Raw genomic sequence first — 17279 nt, 5'->3', positions numbered from 1 at the left:
CATGTGAATAACCAGGTGGTAGAAGCTCATTTTTCCTTTCTCAAACCTGCTCCCAAGAACCCCAAAAAGATTTTCCAAGGTTTCAACATTTTTCTGGGAGAAATTCCCAGCCCCACTTGACAGACAAGACCCACTGGAGAAGACCCAAAGGTCCCAAAACTCTCCCTCCACAGATGTCCTGAAAGATCTCCCAAGCTCAAGGCCTTCATCCTACTCATTAGACAATCTACTAATTTTTATATTGATTTTTGTCACTAATTCCACCCCAAAACCAACCTCTCCCTTGAGCTCCTTCATGGAAGATCTTCTCTGCTCTGTCCTGAGAGCAGTTGGAGCTTTGAAATCCACATTTTCTCCACTGTTGTGGTCTTTTTTTATGGTGGGAAGACTCCCTCTGCTGTCCTAAACCAGCAGAAGGTCCTGGGTGACACCCCAAAAAAGATGGGAACCACTTAGGAGGTTTTCCAGTAGCTCCAAGGAAATGTTCCTGGAGTCAGCCCAGTTTCCATCACCAGTGGGAAAAGCCAGAACTGGTTTTGGATCTTGGGAAGTGGGTGGTTTTATTGGGATGAAGGTAATTATGGAAGTGTGGAAGAACAGACTGAAGGAAGAAAAAAAAAAGGGGTGAAGGTTGATTTTTGGGGTTAGGTTCTTGTTCAAGCCCATCTCCAGGTTGTTGTTGATCCTTTGGTGTCACTTCTCCACAATTCTGGAATTTCTTTCCAAGTTTTTTGAGGTAAATCAGCAAGGTAGGACCCAGAGGGTTCAGCACCCAAAAGTGGAGGGATCAGGAATGTTCCCAACATCCCAAAGTCCAGCTGGGCCCAGAACCAAGACACCCCCGTGGCAGGAGAATAAACCAAACCCAACCACCAACCCATAGTCCAGAAAGACTTTTCATTCAGTCCTGAAGATGGATTTGAATTCCCAGGATCCCCTGTGAGGAAAAAAAACAGGACAAATAAAAGCACCAGGTGGGTTCTGGGTGAGTGTGGTGGGGGAAGAACAAGGTGGACCAGGCCAGGTGATGGGTCTGAGGAACATCTGAGGACTTCTGTGGGGCTGAGGAACATGTTATGTCCTTGAATTTGTCCTCTTCAGTCATTTCTGGGTGTTCAATAATGTGGGTTTGACCTCAATAGGTCACATGAGGTGATTTTTAGGAAGATGTTCAGAGGGTTGAGTGGTTGGGGGTTGTAGGGTGGTTGGACTTGATCAGCTTGAAGGTCTTTTCCAACCTTGAATGACTCTAGGATTCTATGTTATTTCCTTTAATATGTCATATTCAGTCATTTCTATGATTTTAAGAACATGTGATTTAATTTAAGATGTGATTTTGGGTGGGTTCTGTGTGTTTAGGAACATGTGATTTAATTTAAGATGTGACTTTTGGTGGTTTCTGTGTGTTTAGGAACATGTTCTTGAATTTAACATGTGATTTTTTGTGGTTTCTGTGTGTTTAGGAACATGTGATTTAATTTAATATGTGATTTTGGGTGTTTTCTGTGTGTTTAAGAACATGTTCTTGATGTTTAATATGTAATTTTTGGTGGTTTCTGTGTGTTTAGGAACATGTTGTTTAATTTAATACGTGATTTTTGGTGGTTTCTGTGTGTTTAGGAACATGTGATTTAATTTAATATGTGATTTTTGTTGGTTTCTGTGTGTTTAAGAACATGTTCTTGATTTTTAATATGTAATTTTTGGTGGTTTCTGTGTGTTTAGGAACATGTGATTTAATTTAAGATGTGATTTTGGGTGTTTTCTGTGTGTTTAAGAACATGTTCTTGATTTTTAATATGTAATTTTTGGTGGTTTCTGTGTTTAGGAACATGTGATTTAATTTAAGATGTGACTTTTGGTGGTTTCTGTGTGTTTAGGAACATGTGATTTAATTTAAGATGTGACTTTTGGTGGTTTCTGTGTGTTTAAGAACATGTTCTTGATTTTTAATATGTAATTTTTGGTGGTTTCTGTGTGTTTAGGAACATGTGCTTTAATTTAATATGTGATTTTTGGTGGTTTCTGTGTGTTTAGGAACATGTGATTTAATTTAATATGTGATTTTGGGTGGTTTCTGTGTGTTTAAGAACATCTTATTTAATTTAATATGTAATTTTGGGTGGTTTCTGTGTGTTTAGGAACATATTATTTCCTTTAATATGTCAAATTAAGCCATTTTTTATGTATTTAGGACCAAGTTCTTCCCTTTCCAGTTGCTCCACAGACATTTCTCCACCACCTTCAGCTGGGACCTGCCCCACAGATCCACTTTTAAGGACTCACTGGCTGAAACTGGTGTCCAGTTTGATTCATCTGGGGCCACAAATCCCACATTTCCCCCCATCAAGGCTTTTTTTTTCACCCCAGAACCTTGTTGGTCAATGGGAACCCAAGAAGAACCAACCCCAGGAGAAACATCTCACATCCAGAATGACCACAAAAGACATTCCTGGTGATCCAGGTCAATTCATTTCCACATTTTGGGGGAAAAAAATCCAAGCCTGTGTATTTTGGGTTGTCCCATCTCACTTCCAGAGTGGAGAGTGGTTGGGAAGTGACCTGGTTCTTCATCCCACCTCTTACCTCACGTGGAGAGCTTCACCTGGTCAGCACAGAGCAGGAAGGCCTTGACCTGGTGACTGCAGTTGAGGACAGAACTCTGGTTCTCCTTCAGGCACTGCTCAAAGGCTGTGAAGGGCTCAGCACAATCCTGCCTGATCTGCTGCACGATGGGGCTGCAGATGACAAGAGGTTCCTCAGCTCCTGGAGCTCCATGGAACAGCCCTGACAGCCCCAACAAGAGGTTCCTCAGCTCCTGGAGCTCCATGGAACAGCCCTGACAGCCCCAACAAGAGGTTCCTCAGCACCTGGAGCTCCAGGGACCCACCCTGACAGCCCCAACAAGAGGTTCCTCAACACCTAGAGCTCTATGAAACAATCCTGACAGCCCCAACAAGAGGTTCCTCAGCCCCTGGAGCTCCAGGGACCAGCCCTGACAGCCCCAACAAGAGGTTCCTCAACACCTAGAGCTCTATGAAACAATCCTGACAGCCCCAACAAGAGGTTCCTCAGCCCCTGGAGCTCCAGGGACCAGCCCTGACAGCCCCAACAAGAGGTTCCTCAGCACTAGAAGCTCCAGGGACCAGCCCTGACAGCTCCAACAAGAGGTTCCTCAGCTCCTGGAGCTCCATGGAACAGCCCTGACAGCCCCAACAAGAGGTTCCTCAGCTCCTGGAGCTCAAGGGACCAGCCCTGACAGCCCCAATAAGAGGTTCCTCAGCTCCTGGAGCTCCACGGACCAGCCCTGACAGCCCCAACAAGAGGTTCCTCAGCCCCTGGAGGTCCAGGGACCAGCCCTGACAGCCCCAACAAGAGGTTCCTCAGCTCCTGGAGCTCCAGGGACCAGCCCTGACAGCCCCAACAAGAGACTCCTCAGCTCCTGGAGCTCCAGGGACCAGCCTCAACAGCCCCAACAAGAGGTTCCTCAGCTCCTGGAGCTCCACGGACCAGCCCTGACAGCCCCAACAAGAGGTTCCTCAGCTCCTGGAGCTCTAGGGAACAACCCTGACAGCCCCAACAAGAGGCTCCTCAGCCCCTGGAGCTCCATGAACAAACCTGACAGCCCCAACAAGAGGTTCCTCAGCCCCTGGAGCTCAAGGGACCAGCCCTGACAGCCCCAACAAGAGGTTCCTCAGCTCCTGGAGCTCCACGGACCAGCCCTGACAGCCCCAACAAGAGGTTCCTCAGCTCCTGGAGCTCTAGGGAACAACCCTGACAGCCCCAACAAGAGGCTCCTCAGCTCCTGGAGCTCCATGAACAAACCTGACAGCCCCAACAAGAGGTTCCTCAGCCCCTGGAGCTCCAGGGACCAGCCTCAACAGCCCCAACAAGAGGTTCCTCAGCTCCTGGAGCTCCAGGGACCAGCCCTGACAGCCCCAACAAGAGGTTCCTCAGCTCCTGGAGCTCCAGGGACCAGCCCTGACAGCCCCAACAAGAGGTTCCTCAGCACCAGGAGCTCTAAGAAACAATCCTGACAGCCCCAACAAGAGGTTCCTCAGCACCTGGAGCTCCAGGAACCAGCCCTGACAGCCCCAACAAGAGGCTCCTCAGCTCCTGGAGCTCCAGGGACCAGCCCTGACAGCCCCAACAAGCGGTTCCTCAGCTCCTGGAGCTCCAGGGAACAGCCCTGACAGCCCCAACAAGAGGTTCCTCAGCCCCTGGAGCTCCATGAACAAACCTGACAGCCCCAACAAGAGGTTCCTCAGCCCCTGGAGCTCAAGGGACCAGCCCTGACAGCCCCAACAAGAGGCTCCTCAGCTCCTGGAGCTCCATGAACAAACCTGACAGCCCCAACAAGAGGTTCCTCAGCTCCTGGAGCTCCAAGAACCAGCCCTGACAGCCCCAACAAGAGGCTCCTCAGCACCTGGAGCTCCAGGGACCAGCCCTGACAGCCCCAACAAGAGGTTCCTCAGCTCCTGGAGGTCCAGGGAACAGCCCTGACAGCCCCAACAAGAGGCTCCTCAGCTCCTGGAACTCCAGGGACCAGCCCTGACAGCCCCAACAAGAGGTTCCTCAGCTCCTGGAGCTCCACGGACCAGCCCTGACAGCCCCAACAAGAGGCTCCTCAGCTCCTGGAGCTCCATGAACAAACCTGACAGCCCCAACAAGAGGTTCCTCAGCCCCTGGAGCTCCAGGGACCAGCCTCAACAGCCCCAACAAGAGGTTCCTCAGCTCCTGGAGCTCCAGGGACCAGCCCTGACAGCCCCAACAAGAGGTTCCTCAGCTCCTGGAGCTCCAGGGACCAGCCCTGACAGCCCCAACAAGAGGTTCCTCAGCACCAGGAGCTCTAAGAAACAATCCTGACAGCCCCAACAAGAGGTTCCTCAGCACCTGGAGCTCCAGGAACCAGCCCTGACAGCCCCAACAAGAGGCTCCTCAGCTCCTGGAGCTCCAGGGACCAGCCCTGACAGCCCCAACAAGAGGTTCCTCAGCTCCTGGAGCTCCTGGGACCAGCCCTGACAGCCCCAACAAGCGGTTCCTCAGCTCCTGGAGCTCCAGGGAACAGCCCTGACAGCCCCAACAAGAGGTTCCTCAGCTCCTGGAGCTCCTGGGACCAGCCCTGACAGCCCCAACAAGAGGTTCCTCAGCCCCTGGAGCTCCAGAGACCATCCCCGACATCCCCAACCCATCCAGGCTGGGGGATAACACCAGGCCCTCAGCTCCGGGGTGCAGACAGACCCAAGAGGCCTGAAGGCCAAGCCGAGCCGCGGAATAAAACTGATCCCTCAGCTTCTACGGCCCAGAAATCCCAACCCCGCCCCCCTCAGCCCCTCCTGTCCCGCCTGCCCCCCCCGGCCCGCCGCCCCTCACTCACTGGGCCGCGGCGCAGCGGGACATGCTGACCCGCAGCCGGTGACAGTCGCGCTGCCAGGACTCCGGGCTGGCAGCCACGCAGCGCCCGTACTGCTCCATCTCCTGCCGGCAGTACCGGGCCGTGATCTCCAGAGCCGCTTCCCTGTGGCGAAACAAGCAGATGAAGAAGAGGAGGAGGAGGAAGAGCAGGGCCCCCCCCCGCCCGCTCCGCACTCACATCCCGCCGCTCGCTTGTGGGCAGGCGCGGCGTCAGGAGCCGCACTGCGCATGCGCACGGCGTCGAATCGCCTCTCTGCGCATGCGCAAGGCGTCCAACCGCCGCTCTGCCCATGCTCGCCTGCCCGCCCGGCCCCGTTCCGCGCATGCGCCGGGCGGGTTCCCGCGCATGCGCCGGGCGGAAGCGAAAGCGGGTCGCTCGGTCTGTCAGAAGATGGCGGGTCCCGCGGACGAGCTGGTCTCGTCGGTGACTCTTTACCGCCGCCGGCCGCGGCTCCTCCACGGCACCGTCCTGCCCTTCGTGGCCGGGCTCTACCCGGCGTGGCTGTGGCTGTGGGGGCCGCGCGTTTGGGCGGCGTGGGGAGGAGGAGGAGGAGGAGGAGGAGGAGGAGAGGAAGAGGAGGCGGCGGGAGTGATGGGGGGGAAGGAGGCAGGAGGAGGGGGAGCGGGCCCCGCGCCTCCCGAGGCGGCGATGCTGGCGCTGGCCGCTATCGGGGTGATCCACCTGCTGACGGCGCTGTCGGGGCTCTGGTCGGTGCACGCTCATTGTGCCCTCACCTGCGTCCGGGTGAGTTTTGGGGGCGGTTGTGGGGGAGAAAACGGGACCCCCCCCCTTCCTTCCTCCCTCCTTCCCCGCCCCAAACCGGGGTTGGCTCCGGGAGGTTCCTCTTGTTCCCCCCGGGGGGTGGGGGGTGGTTCTGCAGGCGCCTTTAGCCGGGCTTGGGTGATGTGGGGGGGAGGGAGAGGTTGGGGGTGTTTGGAAGCCCCCCCCGGGCCTGGAGTGGGGTGGAGGAGCCCCGGGATGTGTCTGTTCCAGCTTGGGGCAGGAAATTCTTGGCTGGGAGGGTGGGGAGAGGCTGGGCCAGGGAAGCTGTGGCTGCCCCATCCCTGGAAGTGTCCAAGGGCAGGTTGGATGGGGCTTGGAGCCACCTGGGCTGCTGGGAGGTGGCCCTGCCCATGGTGGGGTTGGATCTAGATGAGCTTTGAGGTCCTTCCAACCCAGATCATCCTGTGGTTCTATGGGTTGGAAGTTCAGAGCAAGGCCCAGCTGCTTGTGCTGGTCTCCATCATCCTGTCACTTGCCCATGGACCAGCTCGTTGCTGGTCTTCCAGTCTCTGTGTCTTTGTGGCAGTTGAACCAAATGAAATGCTGAACATCCCTCCTGGGGTGGTAGGGTCCAGTTTTAGGGATGGATCATGATCATCCCAACATCTTTGATTCCCACAAACCACCTGGGGACAAAGAGCTTTTCTCTCCACATGATCCATGTTGGACCAGATGATCCTTGGGGTCCCTTCCAACCTGACATTCAATGATTCCATGATCCAACCATGGTTCCTCCCACCAGAAATTGCAATTCCAGGTCTGGGATCCTTTTGACACTTCTCTTGTTGATCTTGTAGGAACCTTGTCCCAAAAAAGCCACCTTGGCCAAAGTTGTGCCAACCCCAAATAATGGATCAGTGGAACTTGTGCCTCTCCACAGAGACCAGGTGAGGTGGGAGCAGAACTTCTGGGACATCAACTGCACTTGATTGGCTTTTTAACTGAAATATTTGGGGGAAGATCAGGTGGGATCAGTCAAAATGGTGGTTCCTGGGGTCTATAACAGAGCCCAGAAGGTGGTTGATCAAGGGTGAAGAGTCCAGCTGGGACCAGTGGTGCTGCCCAGAAGACAAAACTGGGCCCAGTCCTGTTCAACATCTTCATCAATGATTTGGAGGAGGGGACAGGGAGTGTCCTCAGCAAGTTCCCTGAGGATCCCAAACTGGGAGGGTTGGTTGATCCACCAGGAGGTTGTGAGGCCATTCAGGGAGACCTGGCCAGGGTGGAGAGCTGGGCAAGGAGGAACCTCATGAGGTCCAACAAGTGTAGAGTCCTGCACCTGGGGAGGGATAGGATGGACCAGGGCAGGTTAGGAGGTGACCTGCTGGAGAGCAGCTCCATGGAGAAGGTCCTGGTGGCCAAGAAGTGATCCATGAGGGAACAACGGGCCCTGGTGGCCAAGAAGGCCCATGGGCTCCTGGGGGGCACCAAGGAGAGTGTGGGCAGGAGGGCAGGGAGGTTCTCCTGCCCCTCTGGTGAGGGCCCATCTGGAGAAGTGGGTCCAGGTCTGGGCTCCCCAGGAGGACAAGGAGCTGCTGGAGAGGGGACAGCAAAGGCCACCAAGGGGCTGAGGGGACTGGAGCATCTGGCCCGTGAGGAAAGGCTGAGGGAGCTGGGGCTGCTGAGCTGGAGAGGAGGAGCCTGAGGGGGGGTCTCCTCAAGGCTGCTCCAGATCTGCAGGGGGGTCAGGAGGGTGGGAGCAGGCTCTTCTCAGCAGTGTCCAGGGCCAGGACAAGGGGCCATGGGCAGCAGCTGGAACATGGGAAGTTCCAGCTCCCCAGGAGGAGGAACTTGTTGCCTGGGAGGGTGGCAGAGCCCTGGGCCAGGCTGCCCAGAGAGGCTGTGGAGTCTCCTGCTCTGGAGGCTTCCAAGACCCATCTGGCCACGTTCCTGATTGTTCCTGGACACAATGATCTCCAGATCTCCCTTCCAACCCTTATCATTCCATCATTTAATTAAAAATGGAAACCATTGAGGTTTCTTTCCTCCTTCAGCCCCAACTTCTGTGGTTTCTTTCTCTATTATTTTATTTCCAGCTGGTTTTTTTTCCCCCTTTTTTTTCCCACAGGATGAGGACGGGCAAGAGGCTCTTTCCTTTGAATTCCAAAAAATCAAATATTCCTGTGAAATAAAAGGCAAGAAACAGTTTCTTCCTGTTGCTTTCCCAGTGGAACATCCTCTTGGTTTCTACCAGAACGCCCGAGGTTACCAGGAGGACAAAGAAATTCGAGCAGCTGAGAAGAAATATGGAACAAACAAGTGAGTTTTTCAACCTTAAATCCCTCTTTTCTGAAAGAACAAGGGAAAAAAACCAATTCTGGAGACTTTCCAGGTCTGTTTTTTTGGGGGAATTTCCAATCCTGATTTCCCTCAAGTCCAGGGAATGGTGGTTGGATCAAGGGGAGATTGGTCCAGGGTTGTTTTTTAGGTGGGAATGAATTGGGTTTAAATTCATGAAGTGGTGGGAAATTAGGAGGGATTAATGGGAATTAGGAGGGATTAATGGGAATTAGGAGGGAGTTATGGGAATTAGGAGGGATTAGTGGAAATTGGGCTGAATTCATTCAAATTAGGCTGAATTCATTCAAATTAGGATTAATTCAGATCAATTCTGAAGGATTCAGGACAATTGGGAGGGATTCATGAAAAATATGAGGGATCCAGGATGACTGGGGGGGATCCAGGACCACTGGGAGGGATCCAGGATGATTGGGATGGATCCAGGATGATTGGGGAGGGATCCAGGACCACTGGGAGCGATCCAAGATGATGGGGAGAGTATCCAGGATGACTGGGGGGGATCCAGGACCACTGGGAGGGATCCAGGATGATGGGGGGGGGCTCCAGGATGGCTGGGAGGGATCCAGGACTATGGGGAGGGATCCAGGACCATGGGGAGGGATCCAGGATCATTGGGGAGGGCTCCAGGATGACTGGGAGGGTATCCAGGATGACTGGGGAGGGCTCCAGGATGACTGGGAGGGATCCAGGATGACTGGGGGGGCTCCAGGATGGCTGGGAGGGATCCAGGACCATGGGGAGGGATCCAGGACCATGGGGAGGGATCCAGGATCATTGGGGAGGGCTCCAGGATGACTGGGAGGGTATCCAGGATGACTGGGGAGGGCTCCAGGATGACTGGGAGGGTATCCAGGATGACTGGGGGGGCTCCAGGATCATTGGGGAGGGATCCAGGATGACTGGGAGGGATCCAGGATCATTGGGGAGGGATCCAGGATGACTGGGAGGGATCCAGGATCATTGGGGAGGGTATCCAGGATGACTGGGAGGGATCCAGGATGACGGGGAGGGGATCCAGGATGACTGGGAGGGCTCCAGGATGACTGGGGGGGATCCAGGATGATTGGGAGGGATCCAGGATGACTGGGGGGGATCCAGGACCATGGGGAGGGATCCAGGATGACTGGGGGGGATCCAGGATCATTGGGGAGGGATCCAGGATGACTGGGAAGGATCCAGGATCATTGGGGAGGGATCCAGGATGACGGGGAGGGTATCCAGGATGACTGGGAGGGATCCAGGATGACTGGGAGGGATCCAGGATCATTGGGGAGGGATCCAGGATGACTGGGGAGGGATCCAGGATCATTGGAGAGGGATCCAGGACCATGGGGAAGGATCCAGGATCATTGGGGAGGATCCAAGACCACTGGGAGGGATCCAGAACAACTGGGATCCAGCTTTTGGGCCTGGTTTGTGGTGAGAATCTGGAACTTGGAGGTGAATAAAGATTGAATTCCTCCCCAGGGCTGAGATGGTGGTGCCAGAATTCCTGGAACTCTTCAAGGAAAGAGCCACTGCCCCTTTCTTCGTCTTCCAGGTAAAAATGAACCCAGAAAAAGAGCTGGAATTACTTCTCCCTGATTAAAAAAAAAGGGGGGAATTCCTTCCAGTTCTGTCTGGAGAGCCAGAAATAATCTGGGGAGATTCTAAAATCAGGAATGAATGTTCTGAGGTTGATTTTTCCCTCCAAAACTGACCTTGTTGATCCTTCATTTATTGTCATTTGGGGTGTTTTCTGGTTTCCTGCAATGAAAGGTGTCCCAAGTTAGTTGAAAAAAGAGGGAATTCCTAGAAAAAGAGGGAGAAAATTCCTGAGAAAAGAGGGAAAAAAATTCCGGAATAAAAATGAGAGCAAATTCCTTAAAAAAATAGACAAAATTCCTGACTAAAAAGGGACAAAAGTCCTGAATAAAAATGAGAGAAAATCCTCAATAAAAAAAGAGACAAAATTCCTGAATAAAATGAGAGAAAATCCTCAGTTAAAAAAGAGACAAAATTCCTGAATAAAAGAGACAAAATTCCTAAATAAGAGACAAAATTCCTGAGTAAAAAAAAGAGACAAAATTCCTGAATTAAAATATTCTAAATCCTCAATAAAAAAGAGACAAAATTCCTGAATAAAAATGAGATAAGTCCTCAATTAAAAAAAGAGACAAAATTCCTGAATAAAAGAGACAAAATTCTTGAATAAGATGAGAGAAAATTCCTAGATAAGAGACAAAATTCCTGAGTAAAAAAAGAGACAAAATTCCTGAATAAAAAAGGAGAAAATTCCTTAAAAAACAGAGACAAAATTCCTGAATAAAATGAGAGAAAATCCTCAATTAAAAAAAGAGACAAAATTCCTGAATAAAAATGAGAGCAAATTCCTTAAAAAATACAGACAAAATTCCTGAATAAAAATGAGACAAAATTCCTGAATATAAAGAGAGAAAATCCTCAATGAAGAGACAAAATTCCTGAATAAAAATGAGAGCAAATTCCTTAAAAAACAGAGACAAAATTCCTGAGTAAAAAGGGACAAAATTCCTGAATAAAAAAAGGAGAAAATTCCTTAAGAAACAGAGACAAAATTCCTGAATAAAAATGAGAGCAAATTCCTTAAAAAATAGACAAAATTCCTGAATAAAAATGAGACAAAATTCCTGAATATAAAGAGAGAAAGTCCTCAATTAAGAGACAAAATTCCTGAATAAAAATGAGAGCAAATTCCTTAAAAAACAGAGACAAAATTCCTGAGTAAAAAGGGCCAAAATTCCTGAATAAAAAAGAAGAAAATTCCTTTAAAAAGAGACAAAATTCCTGAATAAAATGAGAGACAAAATTCCTTAAGAAACAGAGACAAAATTCCTGAATAAAAATGAGAGCAAATTCTTTAAAAAACAGAGACAAAATTCCTGAGCAAAAAGGGACAAAATTCCTGAATGAAAAAGAAGAAAATTCCTTTAAAAAGAGACAAAATTCCTGAATAAAATGAGAGACAATCCTCAATTAAAAAAAAAAAGAGACAAAATTCCTGAATAAAAAAGAGCAAATTCTCGAATAAAAAAAAAAAGACAAAAATCCGAAATTTAAAAAGACCAAATCCCTAAATAAAATAAAACCAAAAAAAAAAAAAAGACCAAATTCCTGAACCAAAAAAGCCCCAATTCCAGGGACAAACAGACCCAGCTCCTGTCACAAAACGTTCTCCTCCCTCCGGAGCCTCCTCCTCCTCGGGGGAGCTTTCCCGCCAAGCCCCACCCGCCGCCTCCTCCGCCTCTGCTCCTCCCGAGGGGGATTTTTTTGGGGCTCCTCTGCTTGGAGGTGAGCCAGGATTCCTTAACATTTCCCACCCAGGTGTTCTGCGTGGGGCTGTGGTGCCTGGACGAGTACTGGTACTACAGTGTCTTCACCCTCTCCATGCTGGTGGCCTTCGAAGCCTCCTTGGTCCAACAACAGATGAGGAACATGTCGGAGATCCGGAAGATGGGCAACAAACCCTACATGATCCAGGTGACTCCAGCCAGAGGGAATAAAACTCGGTTCCTTTCCCCTTTCTCATCCCTTCTTTCCATCATTTTCTTCCAAGCTTCGTTTTGGCACACCTAGAACTTCCAAAAATGGGGTTTTTCTTCCCTTTTCCAGGTCTACAGGAACCGGAAGTGGCGCTCGATCTCCAGCGACGAGATTATTCCCGGGGATATTGTTTCCATTGGTAAGGAATTCCATCATGGGTTGAACCAAAAGGAGATTTTTTTGGGGGGGGGGTTAATTAAATTCACTTCCATTGGGCATAAAAACCTGGTCTTGGGTGTTTGGAGGACTCAGGATTCAAGGCTCCAAGAGATGAATCCTTGGGATGGATCTTTTGGGACCTGGTGTTAAAAAAAAGGTGGATACCTGGAAGAATCACCCTCAGATTGTTCAGTTTAGGGTTCCCCTCCTGACAGGATCTTCCTAGAACAGGAAGGGGAAGGGCAGCTCCTTCCTTCACACCCAGGATGTGGTGAGAGACCCTGAGCTCTGAGCAGCTCTGAGACCAAAATGACTTTGGAGTCACCAAACCCTTGAGTTTTGGTTGGAAAAGAGCTTGAGGATCATCCAGTCCAACTGTTCCCCCAGCCCTGCCAAGGCCACCCCTGCCCCATGTCCCTCAGCACCATCTCCAGGGCTTGGAAACCCCTCCAGGGATGGGGACTCCCCCCCTGCCCTGGGCAGCCTGGGCCAGGGCCTGACAACCCTTGCCAGGAAGGAATTGTTCCCAAGATCCCACCTCAACCTCCCCTGGGCAACTTGAGGCTGGTTCCTCTGGTCCCATCACTTGTTCCTGGGGAGCAGAGCCCGACCCCCCCTGGCTCCAACCTCCTTCCAGGCAGTTGCAGAGCCAGAAGGTCTCCCCTCAGCCTCCTCTTCTGCAGGCTGGACACCCCCAGCTCCCTCAGCTGCTCCTCACAAGTTCTTCAGCCCCTTCCCCTTGTCCTCCAGCCCCTTCCCCTTGTCCTCCAGCCCCTTCCCCTTGTCCTCCAGCCCCTTCCCCTTGTCCTCCAGCCCCTTCCCCTTGTCCTCCAGCCCCTTCCCCAGCTCCACTGCCCTTCCCTGGACACTCTCCACCCCCTCAGTGTCCCTTTTCTGACCCAAACCTGTCCCAAGGCTTTGAGGTGTCCCCTCCCCAGTGCCCAGCACAGGGGGACAATCCCTGCCCTGCTCCTGCTGCCCACACTCTGCTGACACAAGCCATGATGCTGGTGGCCTTCTTGGCCACCTGGGCACACCCTGGTTGACATCCAACCCTTCTTGACAACCACCCCCAGCTCCATTCCCACCATCCTCTCCTCCCCAAGCTTTTACTTCTCCAAACAATTCTTTGGATCCAAATTTCAACTAAAAAGACTGAAAAGTCTTCCAACCTTCTCACTGGTGACCAGTGAGTCCACACTGTGCTGGTGGGGCTTGAAATTTCAGGTGCCTCCTGTCTCTCTCTTCCAACTGCAGGAGATCTGGGTCCCACCAGACCAACATGCCAAAAATCACTCAAACCTTGGAGCTTTTCATGGAAATCTCTTCATTTTAGGTCGATCTCCTCACGAGAACCTGGTGCCCTGTGATGTGTTGCTGCTGCGTGGCCGGTGCATCGTGGATGAGGCCATGTTGACAGGAGAGTCTGTCCCACAGATGAAGGTCTGGGAAGTCCCCTTTGTCTTTTTCCCTCCCTTAAAACCTTGGGAAAGTCAAAATATTCCAACCACTGCCAGGTCAAACTCATCTCTGTGTTGGGAAAGTTCTGACCTGAACCACCTGCTCACTCTTCTTGTAGCTTCTTGGTTGTGATTGATGGTTTCTGGTCAAGGAGAAGCAGAAAATGGTGGTTTTGTCTGGCAAAGTCTCCACCTTTTGGGTCTGAACTTCAAGAAGGGGTGGACGTGTCCTCTCCCTCCCACCCATTCCCAAGCTGGATTCCTTTGGCTGTGGGTAGAGGTGGGAGGAGGAGGAACAAGTGTCAAAACACTTGAAAACCTGGAATGTTCCTCCTTGGTTTTTTTATCTACCAGTGGGTGACTTAACACTAAAATCACCTCCCTTGCAAAATTCCAGGTGTCAAATCCCAAAAAAACCCAGGATATCCACAGGTGCCAGGTCCTAAATCAGGTCTGGGTTCAGTTCTGCTTGGTGGGACAAGAGCAGGAAGGAATCCTTGAGGTTTCCTGGTGGTTCTGAGTCTTCCCCTTGTCCTTCAGGAACCTGTGGAGGATCTGAATCCAGATCATGTCCTGGACATGCAGGCAGATGCTCGTCTACACATCATTTTTGGGGGAACTAAAGTGGTGCAGCACATCCCACCCCAGAAGGCCAGCACGGGCCTGAAACGTAGGTACCCCAAACCCACCCCCTACCAAGAGGAGCCATTTTTGACCAAGGGGGTCGTTTTGAGTGGATTTGGTGGGTTTCTGGGGAGGGTGACGTTGAGTCAGCCTCCTTTTGGGTCTTCAGATTGTTGTGATAGAGAATCATGGGATGGTTTGGGTTGGAGGGACCTTCAAGAGCAGCTAGATCCAACCCCACCACGGGCAGGGCCACCTCCCAGCAGCCCAGGTGGCTCCAAGCCCCATCCAACCTGCCCTTGGACACTTCCATCACCCACAACTTCTCTGGGCAACCACTTCCAGGGTCTCCCCACCCTCATTTTCCCTCATCTCTCTCAGAATCTCCCCAGTTCCAGTTTCAAGCCACCCCCTCTGGTCCTATCCCTCCTGCCTTTGTCCCAAGTCCCTCCCCAGCTTTCCTGGAGCCCCTTCAGGCCCTGGAAGGTTCTCCAGGCTCTCCATGGAACCTTCTCCTCTCCAGCTGAACATTCCCAATTGTACTCAAGTTAATTATTCCCCCTCATTTGTGAGAGGAGGGTGGAGCTTGAGGTGTTTTCTGTCTGTGACAAACCTGGAGGAGCTTTAATCTGGATTCACTCTCTCTTCACTCCAGCTGTTGACAATGGGTGTGTGGCCTATGTCCTGAGGACCAGCTTCAACACCTCCCAGGTAAGGTGGGAAGGTTCCTCCTCACCTCTTTTCTTCTTGATGCCACTGGTTGTGTCCTTCAAGGCCAGGAACTCCTGAGGAGACACAGGAGTGGGGAGGCAGAAATCAGGGCTTTCAAAGTCGTGTGTTGGTTTGGAAGAGGAATAAACACCCTTGGGTGTCCCAAGAAGTAGTTTGGGGTTTGGTGGAGGAGCCTGGGAGATGGGATTCAGGGTTCCTGTTGGGAATGATCACTCCATGGACCTACTTTATGGAGTCCTCAGGGTGGGAAGGGAGCTGTGGAGATGATCCAGTCCAGAGAGTAGGGCCACCTCCAGCAGATCCCACAGGAACCAGTTGGCTTGGGAATGTCTCCAGAGCAGGAGACTCTCTTGGCACCTCCTGGTTATCCCTGGATAACCCCTGGATCCCAAATTTCTGTCCTGATACTGGTTGGAAAGAGGGATTTGAATGTTTGGAGAGAGCAGGGACCTGAGGGGGAAGCTTTTTCAGTTGAGAATTGAAGAGAACCTCAAAGAAATCCTCAACTTGATGACCCAAGAACCAGTCAGGGGGGGTTTTTTGGAACAGACATCATGAGGCTGCTGCCTCTTAGGATGAAAAAAGTGGGAATTTTCCATCTCTGGCCCCAAACCCACCAGAGTATCATTGAAGAACTGGGTACCTGAGATCTTTTTAGCAAACTCTGAGGTGGCTTCTCCCACTCAAGGCTGTTCTTCTCAGGGGAAATTGCTTCGTACAATCCTCTTTGGGGTGAAGAGAGTGACAGCCAATAACTTAGAGACCTTCATTTTCATCCTGTTCCTGCTGGTCTTTGCCATTGCTGCTGCATCTTACGTCTGGATTGAAGGTGAGGTTTCTTCTTGCCTCTTCCAGGTTTCTCCACAGGACTTGTGGGAAGGAGAGTTGACCTAATTTCTGAGAGTTACAATAGCTGGGTTGGGTGTAGGGGCCAACACTGGATGCTTTTCTTGCCCTCCCACAACCCTTCCTAGGTAGGTGAGCTTCTTTGTGGCACCCATCTCAGCTCCATCAGGCACCCAAGGTGAGGAGGAGGTGTCCAGCTCTTCCATCTCGTTCTTCAGGCACCAAGGATCCCAGCAGGAACCGTTACAAGCTCTTCCTGGAATGTACTTTGATCCTGACATCAGTTGTCCCACCTGAACTTCCCATTGAGCTCTCCTTGGCTGTCAACACCTCCCTCATTGCCTTGGCCAAGCTCTGTGAGTACTGAGCCCCAAATGGGGGACAAATCCAGGAGTTTTGGAATCTTGGTGAGGAAAGGGGTGGGAAAACACTGTCATCTCCTCAGGTTCCACACAGTGAGAGGCTGGGCTTTGGAGGTGGTCTTCAGGAGGGGGTTTGAACCCTTTTACTGGATTAAAACTGGAACTGGGGGGCTGGAGGTTGGACACGAGGAGGAAATTCTTGGCTGGGAGGGTGGGGAGAGCCTGGGCCAGGGAAATTGTGGGTGCCCCATACCTGGAAGTGTCCAAGGGCAGGTTGGATGGGGCTTGGAGCCACCTGGGCTGCTGGGAGGTGGCCCTGCCCATGGTGGGGGTTGGATCTAGATGGTCTTTAGGGAGAACAAGGAGAGGGGGCTAGAGAACAAGGGGAAGGGGCTGGAGAAGAAGGAGAAGGGGCTGGAGAAGGAGAAAGGGCTGGAGGACAAGGAGAAGGGGCTGGAGGACAAGGAGAAGGGGCTGGAGAACTTGTGAGGAGCAGCTGAGGGAGCTGGGGGTGTCCAGCCTGCAGAAGAGGAGGCTGAGGGGAGACCTTCTGGCTCTGCAACTGCCTGGAAGGAGGTTGGAGCCAGGGGGGGTCGGGCTCTGCTCCCCAGGAACAAGGGATGGGACCAGAGGAACCGGCCTCAAGTTGCCCAGGGGAGGTTGAGGTGGGATCTGGGGAACAATTCCTTCCTGGCAAGGGTTGTCAGGGCCTGGCCCAGGCTGCCCAGGGCAGGGGGGAGTCCCCATCCCTGGAGGGGTTTCCAAGCCCTGGAGATGGTGCTGAGGGACATGGGGCAGGGGTGGCCTTGGCAGGGCTGGGGGAACAGTTGGACTGGATGACCTGGGAGGTCTTTCCAACCCAGACCATTCCATGGTTCTGCAGTCCCAGGAAGTTCACGACGTTTTCTGTTGCCCCATTTCCCCGCTCCGACGTGGTTTCTCTTCCAACTTCCAAAGCCCACAGAAATGGGCAAGGGGGGAGTTTGGGCTTCATCCAGCCCAGCAGAGCTCCATGTGGACATCTTCTCCCTTGTG

The 17279-nt window shown here is 51.9% G+C and overlaps 2 protein-coding genes across 3 annotated transcripts in view; one reads left to right on the top strand and one right to left on the bottom strand.

Annotated features, from left to right (window-relative positions):
* Window positions 1-531: 531 nt before the first annotated feature.
* Window positions 532-5644, bottom strand: CHCHD5 (coiled-coil-helix-coiled-coil-helix domain containing 5). Its single transcript, XM_051641599.1, has 4 exons — window positions 5594-5644; window positions 5378-5518; window positions 2587-2738; window positions 532-937 (listed from the first exon to the last, which is right to left on the bottom strand). Coding segments are annotated over exons 1-3 (294 nt in total). The 5' UTR covers window positions 5596-5644; the 3' UTR covers window positions 532-937; window position 2587.
* A 147-nt stretch (window positions 5645-5791) lies between these two features.
* The window catches only part of ATP13A1 (ATPase 13A1), a 26398-nt gene continuing 14910 nt past the window's right edge, over window positions 5792-17279 (top strand). For both annotated transcript variants that reach the window (XM_051641580.1, XM_051641579.1), the window contains exons 1-11: window positions 5792-6160; window positions 6997-7086; window positions 8268-8458; window positions 9968-10040; window positions 11843-11998; window positions 12131-12200; window positions 13557-13663; window positions 14221-14350; window positions 14960-15015; window positions 15739-15865; window positions 16101-16238. In XM_051641580.1, coding sequence (XP_051497540.1) covers window positions 5807-6160; window positions 6997-7086; window positions 8268-8458; window positions 9968-10040; window positions 11843-11998; window positions 12131-12200; window positions 13557-13663; window positions 14221-14350; window positions 14960-15015; window positions 15739-15865; window positions 16101-16238 — 1492 coding nt within the window. In that variant the 5' untranslated portion in view covers window positions 5792-5806. The remainder of the gene's footprint in view (window positions 6161-6996; window positions 7087-8267; window positions 8459-9967; window positions 10041-11842; window positions 11999-12130; window positions 12201-13556; window positions 13664-14220; window positions 14351-14959; window positions 15016-15738; window positions 15866-16100; window positions 16239-17279) is intronic.

This window comes from Apus apus, chromosome 29 (assembly GCF_020740795.1).
Source record: "Apus apus isolate bApuApu2 chromosome 29, bApuApu2.pri.cur, whole genome shotgun sequence".
NCBI classification, from domain to species: domain Eukaryota; kingdom Metazoa; phylum Chordata; class Aves; order Apodiformes; family Apodidae; genus Apus; species Apus apus.
The sequence above is the reverse complement of the archived record's forward strand: the minus strand, read 5'-3'. Positions and strand labels throughout refer to the sequence as shown.